Source organism: Antedon mediterranea, chromosome 4, assembly GCF_964355755.1.
Source record: "Antedon mediterranea chromosome 4, ecAntMedi1.1, whole genome shotgun sequence".
NCBI classification, from domain to species: Eukaryota; Metazoa; Echinodermata; class Crinoidea; order Comatulida; family Antedonidae; genus Antedon; species Antedon mediterranea.
Window position 1 is genome coordinate 28,083,549 of NC_092673.1, and position 17,363 is coordinate 28,100,911.

The window sequence follows — 17,363 nt, forward strand, 5'->3', positions numbered from 1 at the left end:
TTTTTTTGTCAAAATAGTTTGATAGTGTAGATGACAGAGCTTAAACTACCAATCCTTGGTTAAAATCCTCAGATTTCATGATTTTTTTTATTATAACATAGGCCTACACCTAAAGACTTTGTTACTGAATTTGTTTATATAGAGCATCGTGTGTTTGTCTTTTGAACAGGATTGCCACCTTTAAAAATGATAGTGAATGAATTCGCTTATAGTTATCCTTGGCAATATGCCATTTTAAAAGAGAGAAAAAGAACACCTTAGTATTGTCTTTGAAATTATTATTTTTATTCTAGACATCGATGAATGTATGGATTCGATATATCCTTGTAACTTAAACGCTGAATGTCAAGACACAGATGGATCATACATATGTACTTGCAACGATGGTTACCGTGGTGACGGATTTATAAGTTGTGTAAACATAGATGAATGTATTGAACAACTTGACGATTGTCATGAGTTAGCCAGCTGCACTGATAACAATGGATCTTACACATGTGATTGTAATATGGGTTTTGAAGGATCTGGTCGTGTTTGTACTGGTGAGAATAAAAATATACTTATTTTCCTGTTAAAATAACGAAAAGCACACATTAAAAAACAATTATTACAAAAACAAATTAAAAACAGTGGAAGACTCCGTCTGGAACCCAGACTACGGAGAACCATAAAAACATAGTGTAAGCAATATCTAAATTATTCTCCTATAAAAAATGTTTTGTTTTATTTTAAGATGTCAATGAATGTACGGATGATACTGATAATTGCGATACAAATGCTATCTGTATAAACACTGAGGGATCTTACACGTGTTCTTGTAATGATGGCTATTTTAGTGCTGAAGGAGGAAACGCGAGGATGGGACAATGTCAAGGTAATTGATTTCCTCTGAGAGCTTTACGAAGACGACTCACCACCTAAGAAAATGTTAATTCCTCGACACATTGTTGATGTTTCTAGGTTTCTAGGCGACAACCACCAATGCGTAGTTCACAAATCGAAAGCTTCCTAGTAATAAGCTTTCGGACAATACATCATATGAAGACACTGGTGTACTGTTGGTAGACAGTTTTATGACTTGATTTTGGGTCAACTTATGAGTTGCTAAAGAAGCAAGCTACCTTTGTTATTGCACAATTAAGAGTGTACATATTGAATCTCTTTTTAGTCCAAGTCTCAAAGCTGCCGTAAACTTTACAAAGAGATATATTTTAATATTTATAGAATGAAATGTAATTAAATATATACAACTATTGTAATGATTATTTGTTTTATTCAATGTTTTTATAAGATTCCGATGAGTGTGCGTATAACACTGATTCGTGTTCTAACGAAGCTGTGTGTACAAATACTGATGGTTCATATACGTGTACATGTATTGAAGGCTTTGAAGGAAATGGCTTTAACTGTTCAGGTAAGAGAGTTTATCAACCTATAATAAATGTAAACATAACATCATTGTCCTGTGTTCATAGAGTAACCCCTTCTTTGGAACATATGGGATACTGCTAAAGAAGACACTTTTTCGTAAAACGAATATTATGTTTTAGCTCTGTCTACACTATCAAACTAGTTCGACAAAAGAGTGTGATGTGCCCAAATATGGTAGTGATGTGCCCAAATATAGTAGTGATATGAAATCATCATCATCACATTTTTTTTGATCACAAAAAGTTTGATAGTGTAGACAGAACTTTAACACTACAGTTTCCACTCCTCTTCAAAGAGGTAAATCACAGCCCTATTAACGAACACTTTGGTCTATTACGTGCCTGCTTACCTGGATAAACCCGACAATAGCCCTTTTCCACGAAGTGCGAAACAATTACGAAAAGAAGAATTCTACCCGAATTCACCTCATTAAGAATGGTACAGTCCGCTCTAGCGCCCTCTTGTGGGACCACTCCCACGTGTTACCGTCATCATTTCTTTTCGTACTGTCACAAAGACAAGTCACGAAGTTTGAGAACGTTGCGATACGTCACAAACGAGGAAGAAAATACCTTGAGAAGCTAGCCGAGGCTAAGTTGATCTCATATAATATATTATACATTGTATAAGTATTGATACGTTGGAAAACATATATATAGTAGTGATATGAAATCATCATCATCATATTTTTTTTATCACAAAAAGTTTGATAGTGTAGACAGAACTTTAACACTACAGTTTCCACTCCTCTTCAAAGAGGTAAATCACAGCCCTATTAACGAACACTTTGTTTTGGGTCCTGAAGGGGTAGTAAAGATGAATACACCACAGTACTATCAAAGAGGTCTGTATCTACATACACTGGTTATCCAGATGCAGGGACTGGTTGGAACGTGTTGAATTCTGCTCCTATAGTGAATAATATTAGCAAATGTTCCACATATTCTACTTCAGAGTGTGTAGCAATGTCTTTTCTAAATGACCACAATATATTTTGAGAGATTTTCCTTTACACACTGACTGAGAGAATGTATTTTGTGTACTGTGATGGATCGGAAAGTGTTTATTATCATTATTGGTGACGTATTATTGCATTGATTTTGTTTACTGGTATTTGTGCGTATTTACATAATATGTATTGTTTATTTTAGACATTAATGAATGTAGACAGATGGTGAATCCTTGTGATACAGACAAAAACGAGCGATGTGTCAACAACGAGGGCGCTTTTTACTGCACATGTCAAACAAACTTCTTCAACATAAGTGGGCAATGTACAGGTAATGTTTGTTTAATTTCGATCCAAGTCGGCCCTGAACCGTTTCGGCCAATGTCAAGTCTTAACGTGGGGGCCGACTTGACTTTGGCCGTGACAGTTTTTCTGTTCTCTTATTCAGAATTAATGTTGCCGGACTTTTGTCTCTGACTCTGAATTTTCCACTGTTTGGTGATGTTAGTGATCCCCATTTAGACTAGTTACTGGATCGGCTGTCATTTTGTCTATCTGCACGATCACATCACAACTCAATGACTTTTATATTTACTAGTAGTTAAATAAACTAGTTTTTAAAAGACTAGGTGCATGATAGATAACTTCTGCAAGCTAGTTTGCCGAAGTCTAACTAGTCTAAAAAACTTTGGAAAACCTTTCTTGCCAAACACGGCGTTCACTCTAAACCAGTCTAGGCTAGCAGGTTTGTGCTTTTTTTTCGAGTAGGCATAAACCTCCTTCTTTTCAATGTTGAATTTGTATTTGGACTTTTGAATTTACAGAGGCCAACGCAAAGAATATGGCTATTGATTTTGAATACATTCAAGGCTTGCAAGCAAGCATGTTCTTTGATTCATTGAACGCTGATGGAGTTGGTGCAGCTATTTCCATGAATGTAAGTATGGTGCTACATGTATTTAGTCTTAACGATAGGGCCTGAACAAGTATGTGTCTCTCTGTGTTAAAGTCTCGGATAAGGGCATCAAACTTGAGGTCCAGTTTATCTGCATCTTTTGGAAGAGTGGTGTGTTAGCTGGTATATGGGTCTATCTTAGGCCCTGGACAGGGCAAATGAATGAGTGCCGTTTTGGTGGAAGCACTCGATACGAAGGGGCCACTTTAGAAGAGGTGAAAGTTGTATGGTCAGTGTATTGTCCCCAAAAGACATGAAAAATGAAGATTACTAAAATCAGAATTTGAATTTTGCAGTTTTAATAAAGTTATTCACTTCTGTAAAAAATAATTAGTTCAATTATAAAATGACAAAAGAAACAGTTTAGTTAATATGAACCAAAAATCATTGTCTTACAGAAAATTTAAGTATTTTTCCTTTAAATTACATTTTTTTCAGGTAAATAATTGTTTTTTTCAATCCAGTTTTTGGTGTATCTTTAAATATTGTATCATATCCTTTAAACACCTGTTCTTTTACATTTCTACAGATGGACGATTTGTTTAGAATGAGTGTATATGCAAATCAGTACTATGGCACAGAAACCACTGGATTCTCAAGTGCACCTGATGGCATACGGGCAACATTTATTGTAACATTTAACGTAACATTAAACATTACCGATTCCCAGTTATTACAAGCGTTCCTTGACGGTCTAACAGGACGAGATAATGATATTCTACCACCAGACAGTAAAATATTCACCAATGTTACTGACGTTTCCGAGCCAAGTAAATATAACACTATTTAGCCTAGAAAACCACACACTATGGTGTAAAAAAATATATTTGTTTACGCCTCGGTGTATTTAAACTCTGAAGTGGTGCGAAAGGGGTAGTGTATCCTAAGTGTATCCTTGGCATTTGATTGACTGCTTTTGTATTACAAGTCGTGCATTATTTTCTATATTACACAGCCAGCTTTTGTAACCATTTTGAGAATGTTGTGTTGCCCAATAGGGAAACCTACCTATATAGTGCCTGTGTTGCAATGCCTGAGTATTGCCCAATATGGAAACCTACCTATATAGTGCCTGAGTTGCAATGCCTAAGTATTGCCCAATATGGAAACCTACCTATATAGTGCCTGAGTTGCAATGCCTGAGTATTGCCCAATATGGAAACCTACCTATATAGTGCCTGTGTTGCAATGCCTGAGTATTGCCCAATATGGAAACCCAAACAAATACTCCTATAGTAACTTTAATACTATTATCCATTTTCTTTTCCAGTAATCGACCGTTGTTTTGATGGTACTGATGATTGCAGAGAAAGGTTTTTCGAAGTTTGTGAATCCACAGGAAATGACATGTTTGTTTGTAGTTCATGTTTTAATGGATTTGAAATCAACGAAGCACAGGATGCATGTAGCGGTAGGTGATGTTTCATACCTAAAGCTCTTTCTAATCTTTATGTGACAACAAACTGTGATATTTTTGTCAAATTAGTTTCATAGTTGGACAGAGCTTTACACACCTAATATGAAGTATATTATTGCCATTCGATTGGTCGATTTTGTATCATGTTGGACTACCATTCATTCTGCTCTACCATTTAACGATTAGAGTTTTTCAAAACATTTAGAGAATTCGTGAGACGTTCTAGGTTTTTGAATGGTGTACGTTTATATTCCAATCTGCAATGTGTGTTATAACTGATATATGCTGTGACCATAATCTGAGCACCTTTCTTTTTTAAATTGCCCATACTTCGAAATATGAGGCTGTTGATTATAAGAATGAATATTTACTTTTTGTGTACAAAGTAAATTACTGAATGATTCCTATTTAAGTGTTTTACTTTTTTTTTTTACTATTTTTCTTTTAATACCATATTGATATTCTACTTCTTTTTAGATGTCAATGAATGTATTACTAACAACCCATGTCCTGACAATGCTATGTGTAACAACACAATTGGGAGTTACGTCTGTCAATGTAACGATGGATATTTGTTCAACGAAAATGACAACACATGTGATGGTAACGTGTTTTATCATTTTTTCACCCATTATGTGAGACGCAACTAAAGGCCAACTCAGCCAGCTTCGTACGATCGACGAGACCCAACTGTTTCGTCGGGAGAAAATTAAAGTTCTCGATGATTCGTCGGGCCTCATCATACGATGCTATCTGAATTGGCTTTTAGTGGCCAACAGGATACAATGCAAAGACATCAACAATTGTGTTGTGCGTCCTGCAATAATTTTTATATTTTAAGATTGATGATATTAAATTGATTTATTGAATAATCTCTTTTAGATGTCAATGAATGTATAAATAACCCATGTCCAGACTCACGACCATGTAACAACACAATGGGTGGTTATACATGTGGTTGTGATGTTGGCTTTATCTTAGATATGGATGACGTCTGTCAAGGTAAGTGAAGACAATTAAAAATTCAATTTATTTTAAAATATTATAAAATGGAAAATAACAAGTAATTTCATTGAACTAGTAATTTCAGCGTAGAAAAACTGGCGATTTCAAATGTACGTACGGCAGGACTATAAAACATTGTCGTTTACAGAAACAAATAAATAGACATAATGATTTATGTAGTCAACAAAAATTAGCACCTACAAACTTGTCACAAAATGAGTCGAAATTTGTTATTGGACTCATTTAAACAAACCCAATTTTGTTAAATTATTCTTTATATTTCTTTATTATCCAATCAGTAACGAAATATTTTTTTTATATAGGCCTATAAATAATATACCACTAAATAGAGTAAAACATTTCCGATTTAATACTTTATTAAAAGTGTCACTGTCTCATGATCGATTGAAATAGTAAAGTACATTTAAAGACCACTAATACGTTTTTATTTTTGTAATTATTAATTAATACAAACGTTGAGAAACAACTGACAGTAATAAAGTATATATTATTATGTGTTTATAATCTCAAGTAGGGGCTACCCACACTCACAGTGATAACGTTTATTAGTATATTTGTTTATAATTATTATATCTAACAGTACCAACACACTTTTGATTCAAATGGCGATAAAAAGTGGTTAATACCTATTTGCAGTATTGTATAGTATTACAATACTATTTCTGTTTATTCTCCAAGGGTCTATAAATTTACCTACTTGTGTTAAACCATGGAGGTATGCAATAATTTGGAATGTTCCATTCATTGCAAATCAGTACATTTCTATAAACGGATATTAAATCTATCAAAATAGTATTTTTTAAAGAAAATCGGCCTGTCTTCAACATTATGATACTGTACTCTAGCTGTTCAACCGGTTTTCAGCCATTAAAAACAGTTATCGTAGGAGGAGATAGGAAAATGCAAAGCATCCTCGCATTTTTGTGGCGGGTATTTTTCAAGATGGACATCCATTAGACAGTGTATACCACGATCGGAAAACACCCCGATTTGGGGCAAATCGTTGAACCTAAATTCGTTTTAATCGTCAATAACTAATTATCTAACTTAATTTAATTAGTAAACAGGGTTACATTAGGTGGTTAAAATCAGTACCGAAAGTACGAACCAACTTTATATACCATCGAGTTAAAAATTCTAGAAGTATGGCGCGATTTACCGAATTTTGCCCTTACGTAAATTTATATATAGACTAGATGGTACGCTCGCTTCGCTCGCGTACCATCTAGGTCGTGCCCACAGATGGTTCTCGAATACACAGTAATTTCAGCGTTAAAAAACTGGCGATTTCAAATGTACAATAATGCAGGGCAATAATATATGTCGTTTACAGGAACGATTAAATAGACACACTGTGATTTATGTACTCAACTAAAATTAGCACACTGGGAATTACTTCCGAAAGAGAATGTTGTCACAAAATGAGACCAATTGTTTAAGTCAAATTTAAACAAACTTAATTTGTGTTTTGTATGTAACATTATGGTTGAGAGATGGGAAAGAGGATGGGTGCAAAGAGGAACAATTTTTAAATATATTCTTTATTTTGTAACGAAATATTAATTAACATGTTTTACAAATAATATACCACTAAACACAGTAAAACATTGCGATGTAATACTTTGTTGAAACTATCACCGTCGTAGTCGATTGAAATAGTACAGTACATGTAACGATACACTACGACGTATGTTTATATATAATCTATATATAAATTTACGTAAGGGCAAAATTCGGTAAATCGCGCCTTACTTCTATAATTTTTACTCGATGGTATATAAAGTTGGTTCGTACTTTCGGTACTGATTTTAACCACCTGATGTAACCCTGTTTACTAATTAAATTAAGTTAGATAATAAGTTATTGACGGTTAAAACGAATTTAGGTTCCAAGATTTGCCCCAAATAGGGGTGTTTTCCGACCGTGGTATACACTGTATAATGGATGTCCGTCTTGAAAAATACCCGCCACAAAAATGCGAGGAGGCTTCGCATTTTCCTATCTCCTCCTACGATAATTGTTTTTAATAGCTGAAAACCGGTTGAACAGCTAGAGTACACCATCATAATGTTGAAGACAGGCCGATTTTCTTTAAAAAATACTATTTTGATAGATTTAATATACGATTATACAAATCTATTGATTTGCGATGAATGGAACATCCCAATCTCTCAGTCTGCCAGAGTTTGGTTTAACACAAGTACTGTAGGTAAATTTATGAGCCCTTGGTTTAACACATACGGTAGGTAAATATATGGGCCCTTTGAGAATAAACTTGCGAGATTGTGGATAGGCTCTACTGTTAGATATATAAACACATTATTATATACAAATAAACTTTATACTGACAGTTCTTTCTCAACGTTTGTATTAATTAATAATTACCAAATATAAACGTCGTAGTGGTGTATCGTGACATGGTACTTTAATATTTCAATCGATTATGACAGTGACAGTTTTAACTAAACTAAATAAAGAATGTTCTCTAATATAATTAGGAATCTCTTGCCATACACGGGGAAAATAAGTGTACAATGAATATTTAAAAGAAATAAATAAATAAATAAAATAAAAAAAGTATTAAATCGCAAATGTTTTACTGTATTTAGAGGTATATTATTTATAGGCCTATAAAACATGAAAAAAATATTTCGTTACTGAGTGGATAAAGAATATATTTAAAAATTGTTCCTCTTTGTACCTATCCGCTTTCCCATCCCTCAACCCTAATGTTACATACAAAACACAAATTGGGTTTCTTTAAATGAGTCCAAATCAAAAACTTGGACTCATTTTGTGATAAGTTTCTCCTTCGGAAGTAATTCCCAGGGTGCTAATTTTAGTTGACTACATAAATCATCGTGTCTATTTATTTGTTTCTGTAAACGACAATGTATAGGCCTATAGTCCTGCGGTACGTACATTTGAAATCGCCAGTTTTGTTACGCTGAAATTACTGTGTATTCGAGAACCATCTGTGGGCACGACCTAGATGGTACGCGAGCGAAGCGAGCGTACCATCTAGTGTTAAACAATTTGTGAAAACCACCTCTATTCGGGGCAAATCATAAATTCGATTTAATCGGTAATAAATATTAAATTACGGCGACTGAAAACGCTAGCTCATTATCCGTTTAAAAAAAATTATATCCAACCTCTGCAGCACAGATTGAAAAAAAAAATGGATCGAATTTCTGTTATGAGTATACAGTACTTTCCTTTACGACGCCTGAGGGAATAGACACTTGTGGAACAACACAGAGATTGGAATGTTCCATTCATCGCAAATCAATACATTTGTATAAGCGTATATTAAATCTATCAAAATAGTATTTTTTAAAGAAAATCGGCCTGTCTTCAACATTATGATACTGTACTCGAGCTGTTCAACCGGTTTTCAGCTATTAAAAACAATTATCGTAGGAGGAGATAGGAAAATGCGAAGCCTCCTCGCATTTTTGTGGCGGGTACAGTATTAAGATGGACATCCATTAGACAGTGTATACCACGATCGGAAAACACCCATATCTGGGGCAAATCGTTGAACCTAAATTCGTTTTAATCGTCAATAACTAATTATCTAACTTAATTTAATTAGTAAACAGGGTTACATCAGGTGGTTAAAATCAGTACCGAAAGTACGAACCAACTTTACATACCATCGAGTAAAAATTCTAAAAGTAAGGCGCGATTTACAGAATTTTGCCCTTACGTAAATTTATATATAGATAACACGTTTACAGGGTAGATTATGATGTATTTTTACTTATTATTGTTATATTTTGTACAATTATAATTGTTTTTCAGATATTAATGAATGTATGGTCGATGGCCTGTGTCCAGGGGTCACCACATGCCAGAACACGATGGGCAGTTACATCTGCTTATGTGAAACAGCGGGTTATATGATGAGCGTAGAAGGAGGAGAATGTGCCGGTAAGATACAGTATTTTGTTTTGTTTCGTAGATGCCTTTATTATACTACAATATTGTTTCAATCATTTAATTTCATGACTCCATCACAATACTAATTTCAATATTACCATATAAAGATTATAACCAAATGAGATATAAGATACAATATATACCTAGAACATCTGTTTTCATAAAATCATATTTTTAGTCGAAACTTTTTTTTGTTTTGTATCTTAAGTAAGCTAATACGATCTTGTGGAAAATATCAATTTCTGTGTGAATCTGTTTCTAAAAAGTTGATTGTGATTAAGTATTATTTAAATTCAGTTTCAGTAGTAGTCTCGGTAGTATATAACAATTGACATATGATTGGGAGAATTGTGTGTCCTATGTTCATGAACCAGTCATATAGCTAATAGTGAAAGTACTGTTCTATAGCCTACTACTGTACTATAATAGCATAACGATAAAACACTTTTTTAAGATATTGACGAATGTACCACTATGCCTGAGGTGTGTGGCGTCAACACAGTGTGTAACAATACAGAGGGTAATTACACCTGTACATGCGCAGTGGGTTATAGCCTTGTAGATGACGTTTGCTCAGGTAAGTTCCTGACATATCAAATTGTTAGAGTACAAGTTTTTTATAAACCTAATTACCTCCGCCAAGGAGGTTATGTTTTCACCCCTGTATGTTTGTATGTGTGTGTGTGTGTGTGTGTGTGTGTGTTTGTGTGTTTGTGTGTTTGTGTGTGTGTCTGTGAACAGCCGGGAGGCCACCGTTTTTATCCGATTCTCACCAAATTTGGCAACAATGATCTATGCCCCAAAAGCTCGGACAAGTTCGAATTTGAGGGGAAAAGGTCATAGGTCAAGGTCACAACTAACAAAAAAATATTTTACTGCCTAGAGACCACAGTTTTTATCCGATTCTCACCAAACTTAGCCACAATGATCAATGACACATCATATAATTGTGGTTAAATTTTGAAGATCAAGGTCCACAAAAAACAAAACAAAAAGAAATAAAAAAATAATAAAAAAAAAAACCTCAGTGGGACTTGAACCAGCGATCTCAACTGTGAGAGGCTGGATACATAACCATTACACCACACTGTCATCCACAACTTTGTAGTGTGCAGTTAACATATTTACAATTAGAACTAATAAAAATAAAAAAAAATATTCAGGGGCCATTTTATGTAGGAGAATTTTACAGTAGGCGGAGGTTTGTACTCTCGGAGTACTTTCTAGTTATTAATATAATAATAATATTTTCTAGTTATTAATATAATAATAATATTTTGTTTACAGTTAGCTTTCATGTTTCTATGTATAACAGACCATAGCCTATAACTGTGCATGTCTCTGATTTAGATAATGACGAATGCACTGATCCTGATATATGTGGCACTAACGAAGTGTGTGTAAACACAGATGGGGCCTACAGCTGTGATTGTGTATCTGGATATGTACCAGTAAATAATATATGTTCAGGTATGTACAGCTGTTTTTTATTCAAATTTTTATTTTGTCCTAATTCCTAGTGATTACATAAACTTCTCTTCGTGCATTATTACAATAATAAATAATGTAACCACTTTTACATAATTAATTTCCAAGCATTACTGTGCATTTGTCTTTTTTTAAGATATTGACGAATGTACCACTGAGCCTGATGTGTGTGGCGTCAACACAGTGTGTAACAATACAGAGGGTAATTACACCTGTACATGCGCAGTTGGTTATAGCCTTGTAGATGACGTTTGCTCAGGTAAGTTATAATGCAAGTAAAACTAAAATGTTACCAATATAGATAAAATCACTTTGCTTTATCTGATTAGAAATGGGAAACTCTTGTCTAGCAGGAGTGACCAATCCTATAAGTATGTTTCTATGTTTAAAAGTTAGCCTATAACATATTTCTATTTGATAGATAATGACGAATGTACAGACTCTGATATATGTGGCACTAACGGAGTGTGTGTCAACACCGACGGCGGTTACAGCTGTGATTGTGTAACGGGATATGTACCCGTAAACACTCAATGTTCAGGTATGTATTACCTTTTTTACGTACACTCCAGACATGTGACATTTTAATAAGTTTAAAGTTCATAATTAGGAATTTGTATGATTTATTTCTTTTTTATTTTTAAATGCACCTTGAGCACTCTGGAGTGGTATGTGCGCTATAAAAATCTTATTATTATTATTATTATTAATATGTTTTAAAAATTATAATTGCGGTAATTTCACAAACTATTTGTTCAGCTCCCAATTTTATTTTATTCATTTCGAAAATATTTTACGAGGGTGGTCCAACCAGCCGAATCATATTATTAGTGACCCTCAATATTTTTTCATTGAATCCTAATGCAAAAAGAACAAACTTTTACTGTCTATGACGATTACCAAGCTTTTGATTTCTCTTAATACAATTTGTTGTTTTATTTGTTTAGTAAATGTACATAATTATGTTGATTTTGGTTGAAATGATTTCCATTCCATAAGTGGACCAATACAATTACTTGAATCTTGAATATCTTGAAATAAATGTTGAAACAAATGTTGAATTAAATGTTAGATAACATCATATTGTCTTGCATATAGTTGCTTTATCCTACCGTGGTGAAATTCTTGCCGTTACATTGAATGGATCTGAAGTAGAGTTTACACCAGATCTTGAAGATCCTACATCAGCATTGTATATAGAGTATTCCAATACTTTTACTACAATTGTAAGTATGCATACTTTAGAGGGATACTCTATTCAAGAAATAGAAAACTATATTACACATATATTCACAATTACATTTACAATAATTAATAGTATACCAAAGGAAGCGAGTGCTTGTCAGTTTGGTAACCATTATTTAAATGCATTTAAATGTATGGTACATACAACATTCAACAAAAAAGACATTGGTCGCCCACGACCGGTCAGCACCTCCGGTGGGACATTCCCCTGTGGCGATACGAGGAATTTATATGGGATATTTCAATGACTATCCCAAAAAACAAATGTTTCTAAATAGTCTCTAATATTTAACAATACATACAAGAAATGCCATGTGGTATAAGACTAAAGATGCATGAACCATTGAATATGTGAATCTCTAAAGAAATGTATAACAATGTAATTAATACTTATAATTAATTTAACAAGGCATTTTAACTTTTTATGTTTATGCTCATGTTTTCATTGTTGTGTTTTGTCATTTTGATGTAGTTCTGTATGTACATTCTTCTCAATTTTAAACGGAATTGAATTAAATTTCAGTTTACCACTATTAATGATACTGCTAAGAATCGTTTACATTGATGTTGTATAACAACAATAATATCAATAACATAACAGTAAATATTTGAAACATTGTAAAAAACATATACATTGGTATTCGTTCTAGATCGACTACTTCTACCAACAACTTCTTGGGGATACGTTTTTCGGAAGTTCGATACTTGGGTACAAGAATGGTAGTATAATTGTTGTATACCAGTTAGATTTCTTTGATATTACTCAGCATGAGGCAGACGAACTTCTGACAATGCTGTTGAACAGTACAGTTGACAGTGTTCTTTTGACACCTGATGGATTCAGTATAGGAGTAGATATGAACTATGAAGCTGTTGTGTATAGTAAGTACTGATAGTTTTGGAAGCGCAACGGCTATGAGCGCCCACTGGCTAAACCCAGGGGCCCCAGAGCTTATGGGGGCCCTCTGAGCAGTGCCTAGAGGAAAAAAATAAGCGTTAAAATATTTAAAATGTTTTACCATTGTACAATTGATAGAAATTTATAAATGTTAGAGGTAATTGTACAGTTAGGTAAGATAGTAAAGATGGGATGTTCTTAAGTGAAAATGTGAGTCTTTAGGCTATTTATTCGAAACTGTTCTTTTTATCTTTGGAATGGACAAAAGTTATGTAAATATTATTTGCTTTGGTTATTTTGAAAATTTAAAAATCGTTTATTTAAAACAAAGTTAAGATTATTGTTTTAAAAGTAAGTTTGAATCAGTAGAACTACTATTCTGTATTTTTATTTATTTTTTATCACAGACCTTCCAATTGACTGTACAAGTTCAAGCTGCAACGAAAATGGAAACTGCTCTGTTAGTACATTAGAAGAAATTGTATGCAGGTTTGTGTTGTACTGCTTTATTTGACATGCAATTTTAACTTTATTTCAAAAATGCATGTAATGTTTTTAAATAATTTATATTTAACATTTTGTAAGTACTGCAGTTTCTTTATGGAGAGCCAATCGACTGTTGTTTAAGGTGATCCTGCCACATTGACTTACTCCTTACCTTCAGGACCCTGTTCTCTTTTATTGTTTATACGGCCTATTTGTTGATGACGATATAAATGATAGGATAGTAAATTACTCCAATATATACTCCTGAAAACAATCTATTGTTTCAATTATGAGTGACATAACAGATTATTCACATAAATATTGTTATTTATTTAGTTGTTTTGATGGATTTAATGGTGATGCATGTGAAAATTGTGACAACTCCTACTGTAACAATCGCGGAAATTGTTCAGTTGTTGAAGGTACAAGAGAATGCCTGTAAGTATCTTCATTGAAAAATGAAACGTTACTGGATTTACTTAAAGATCTTAAGATTTGTGTGAACCCAGGACCCAGTGATAAGTAATGTTTCATAGTCGTCATCAATTGACGAAATAGTGCAATTTAATTATTCAACAATTCTTAAGTAAAAATTTGAAAAAAATGTCTTTTAAATACAGGTGTATGGAAAATTATAGCGGAGATCAATGTGAAAAAGAGAGTAAGTGAATTTTATTTTTTGACTACCCAGAAACCCAGATCCCATTTTTATGTTTATACCACAAAATATGAATCTATCAATGATTACTTATACTTGATAACGTATAACGGAACGTATTTGTAGACTGGTATCAGAGGAGAAGTAGAAGATGTCTTTCATCTTATTTCTAACTGTCCATTATAATCATAAAAGAAACCTTTTCATTCTAAATTATTTTTCAAATTTGTTCTAATTTGTTTTATTATTTAAATCTAGAAAACCAAATACGATTAAGTTATCAACAAATTTTATTGTATGTGCTGTTAAGAAACGAAAACGTTATTTGGCACACTAAGAAATGTTAATGTTTTAAGGCCACGGGTCTATATACGGAATGAAGCCGCTGAGGAGAGTTGAACTTTTTTAATGATTTTTTTTCTTCATTTTATTTTCATAGCGGAGCAACTGCCGGTAGCCGTTATCGTCATCGTCGTCATAGTTTTCTTCCTTCTCCTCGTCCTTTCCTTACTCACCTGTTTTGTTTTCATCATTCGTAAACGAAGACAAGAGATATTCAAACACCATGTCAAAGGTCGCTTTGTTTCAAATCCGGCAGCCGGTCTACGTTTACCCGAAAGAGATGATGACAGACTCTCGATATCTTCTTACGCCGAGGGTTATAGAAGTGATACAGATAGAATGGCTCATCTAGCAAATGTTATCAGGAATTCGACGTATTTTAATGTAAGTTTTGAGATACAGTAGAATAGAGCCCCCATTAAGTGAACTTGGACACCAAAGTATCTATCAATAGTGGTGTGCCCTCACTGAATGAGGATTGCCCATAGTTTTTGTCCCTCGGTCCTTTATGGGGAAATTGTCCTCTTAATATTTTCATTTATTTATTTGACACCAGCATTCAATGCGTAACCCTTACATGGGTTGTCCATCCAGTTTGTTTTAACATGTGATTTCAAACTAATGAAGTAGGCCTATTAGCAAGATTATAACTATTATTTTGTCTATTTATATTGAAGACTTCGAATAAACCCAATCGGCCAAAAAAATATGATTCTGTCTCATCTGACCAATTCATGCGGCCATATGTTGTAACAGGGAATGAAGCCAGCTCTTATGAGGTAGGCCTAGGTTCTTTTTTAACAATCCATTTTAATATTGAATTGTATAATAGGAAACCTTTGAGTATTCATTATCTTTCATCAATCGTACAGCAATACGTTTTCAGTCTGTTACAGTGAGTCATCATTATCACCATCATAATCACCATCATTGGTTACCCCTCCTCAATCATCATTTTCCATTTCTCTTGTCTGTAGCTATCGAACAGTTCGCAGTAATCAGATATCTCTTGATGTTATCTCTCCACGTTCTTTTCATTTTTCTCATTACTGTCGAGTAGAAAAGTTGGTTCCAATTAGGACGCAGCACAAGGATTTAAGCACAACGCAAGTAATTGAACCAATCACAAGCGATGGATTATTCGGCTGTCGTTGGTCAACTCGCTTGCGTTGCGTCGTCCTAGCTGCAACCAAGCTTAAATAGTGGTTACTATGCATGACACAGCGATTTTGAAACCGTATATTACGATGCAAGCCCAACATAAGTAATTTGACCAATCATAAGCGATGGACTATTCTAACTGTCGGTCGTCATTGGTCAACTCGCTTGCTGTACGTCCTAGCAGGAACCAAGCTTAATATGACGATGCAAGGTTTCTCTTTCATAACTTAACTGTGTTTTCTCATATGAATATAATAATGTTTTTGTGATTTTCAGGAGTATGCCTCAGATACAAGCAGTGACGATTACCGACAACAACGTGGTAGATTTTCCCAGAACAATCGTAATGGTTACTTTTAGATAGACACTTTTACATGGACAGTAATACGCAAAGAATCATTATTGTAAAGTCTTTTGTGACATTTACGCGATAGAGGGCAGTCTATTTAGGGGTGATTTTAAATGTCAAGATGTTTGTATTCTTGCCAGGCTTGAGACTTGAAATGAGTCCTTTTTTTAGATTATCATTGCAGTACGTAATAATTATAGTATGCATAGATTATTATAGAGCCTAACTATTTTATAAACATTATTTTAACAAAAGTATTATATCATTTATATTTGTATCTATATAAAATATATTTTTGTATTTTAAATAATCAGAAAACAATGTAAATAGACAATAAATTGTTATTTGTTATTTTCCTAGTATTATAATTTTAATAAAACATAAAATGTATTATTAAATAAAATATATTCGAACTGTAGTCAAATCGTGTGTGTAGCCTATCATCTATTATTCTATATGATAGGTGTGTACATTTTAAATCTAATAATAAAACTATATTTATATAATAAAACTATACAATAGATGTGTATTAATGTATAAAATGTAATCATACTCAGTATTTATGTAATATTAAAATAGTGAATTGAAATATGTAAACTTTTTCAAATATTTAACCTTCAACCTTTTTTAATAAACAAATATAAACCTAATGAATAAATGGTTGGTTTTTTTTAATACAATAACATTAATTGCAAGTGGGGCCTGTATTGGTTGACCAATTAGGTACCTTTTTTTGTTACACAAGTAATTCTTGCAAAAAATGTGAATTTACATAGAGACGTGCGTTATCATGATTCGAAAAAAGTAAGTAGTAGAAGAATTGTATAGTATACAAATAATGAATGTTTATGAGTGTAATGGTACAAATAATGGCACGAGGTGAATGATGAAAGGTTATATCAACGAGGCGATGAGCCGAGTTGATATAACCTTTCATCATTTACCAAGTGCCATTATTTGTACCATTACACGAATACAAAACATTCATTATTTGTTTTATATAACATCTAAAT

General features: G+C 33.4%; 2 protein-coding genes across 2 annotated transcripts in view; both read left to right on the forward strand.

The window, feature by feature from the left end:
• Positions 1-165, forward strand: part of LOC140047753 (uncharacterized) — a 53,165-nt gene extending 53,000 nt beyond the window's left edge. The window contains exon 38 of the mRNA XM_072092787.1: positions 143-165. Within this exon, the coding sequence (XP_071948888.1) occupies positions 143-165 (23 nt within the window). The remainder of the gene's footprint in view (positions 1-142) is intronic.
• Positions 166-298: 133 nt separating this feature from the next.
• LOC140047123 (uncharacterized) lies at positions 299-17,159 on the forward strand. The gene is made up of 22 exons (XM_072091957.1): positions 299-542; positions 734-874; positions 1,292-1,414; positions 2,583-2,711; positions 3,205-3,317; positions 3,865-4,105; positions 4,606-4,746; positions 5,230-5,355; positions 5,635-5,754; positions 9,586-9,714; positions 10,178-10,300; positions 11,074-11,193; positions 11,348-11,470; positions 11,633-11,752; positions 12,310-12,437; positions 13,107-13,338; positions 13,762-13,843; positions 14,177-14,278; positions 14,461-14,501; positions 14,938-15,224; positions 15,518-15,619; positions 16,278-17,159. The coding sequence occupies exons 1-22, from the start codon at positions 308-310 to the stop codon at positions 16,359-16,361; spliced, it is 3,042 nt and encodes a 1,013-aa protein (XP_071948058.1). The 5' UTR covers positions 299-307; the 3' UTR covers positions 16,362-17,159.
• The last annotated feature ends 204 nt before the right edge of the window (positions 17,160-17,363 follow it).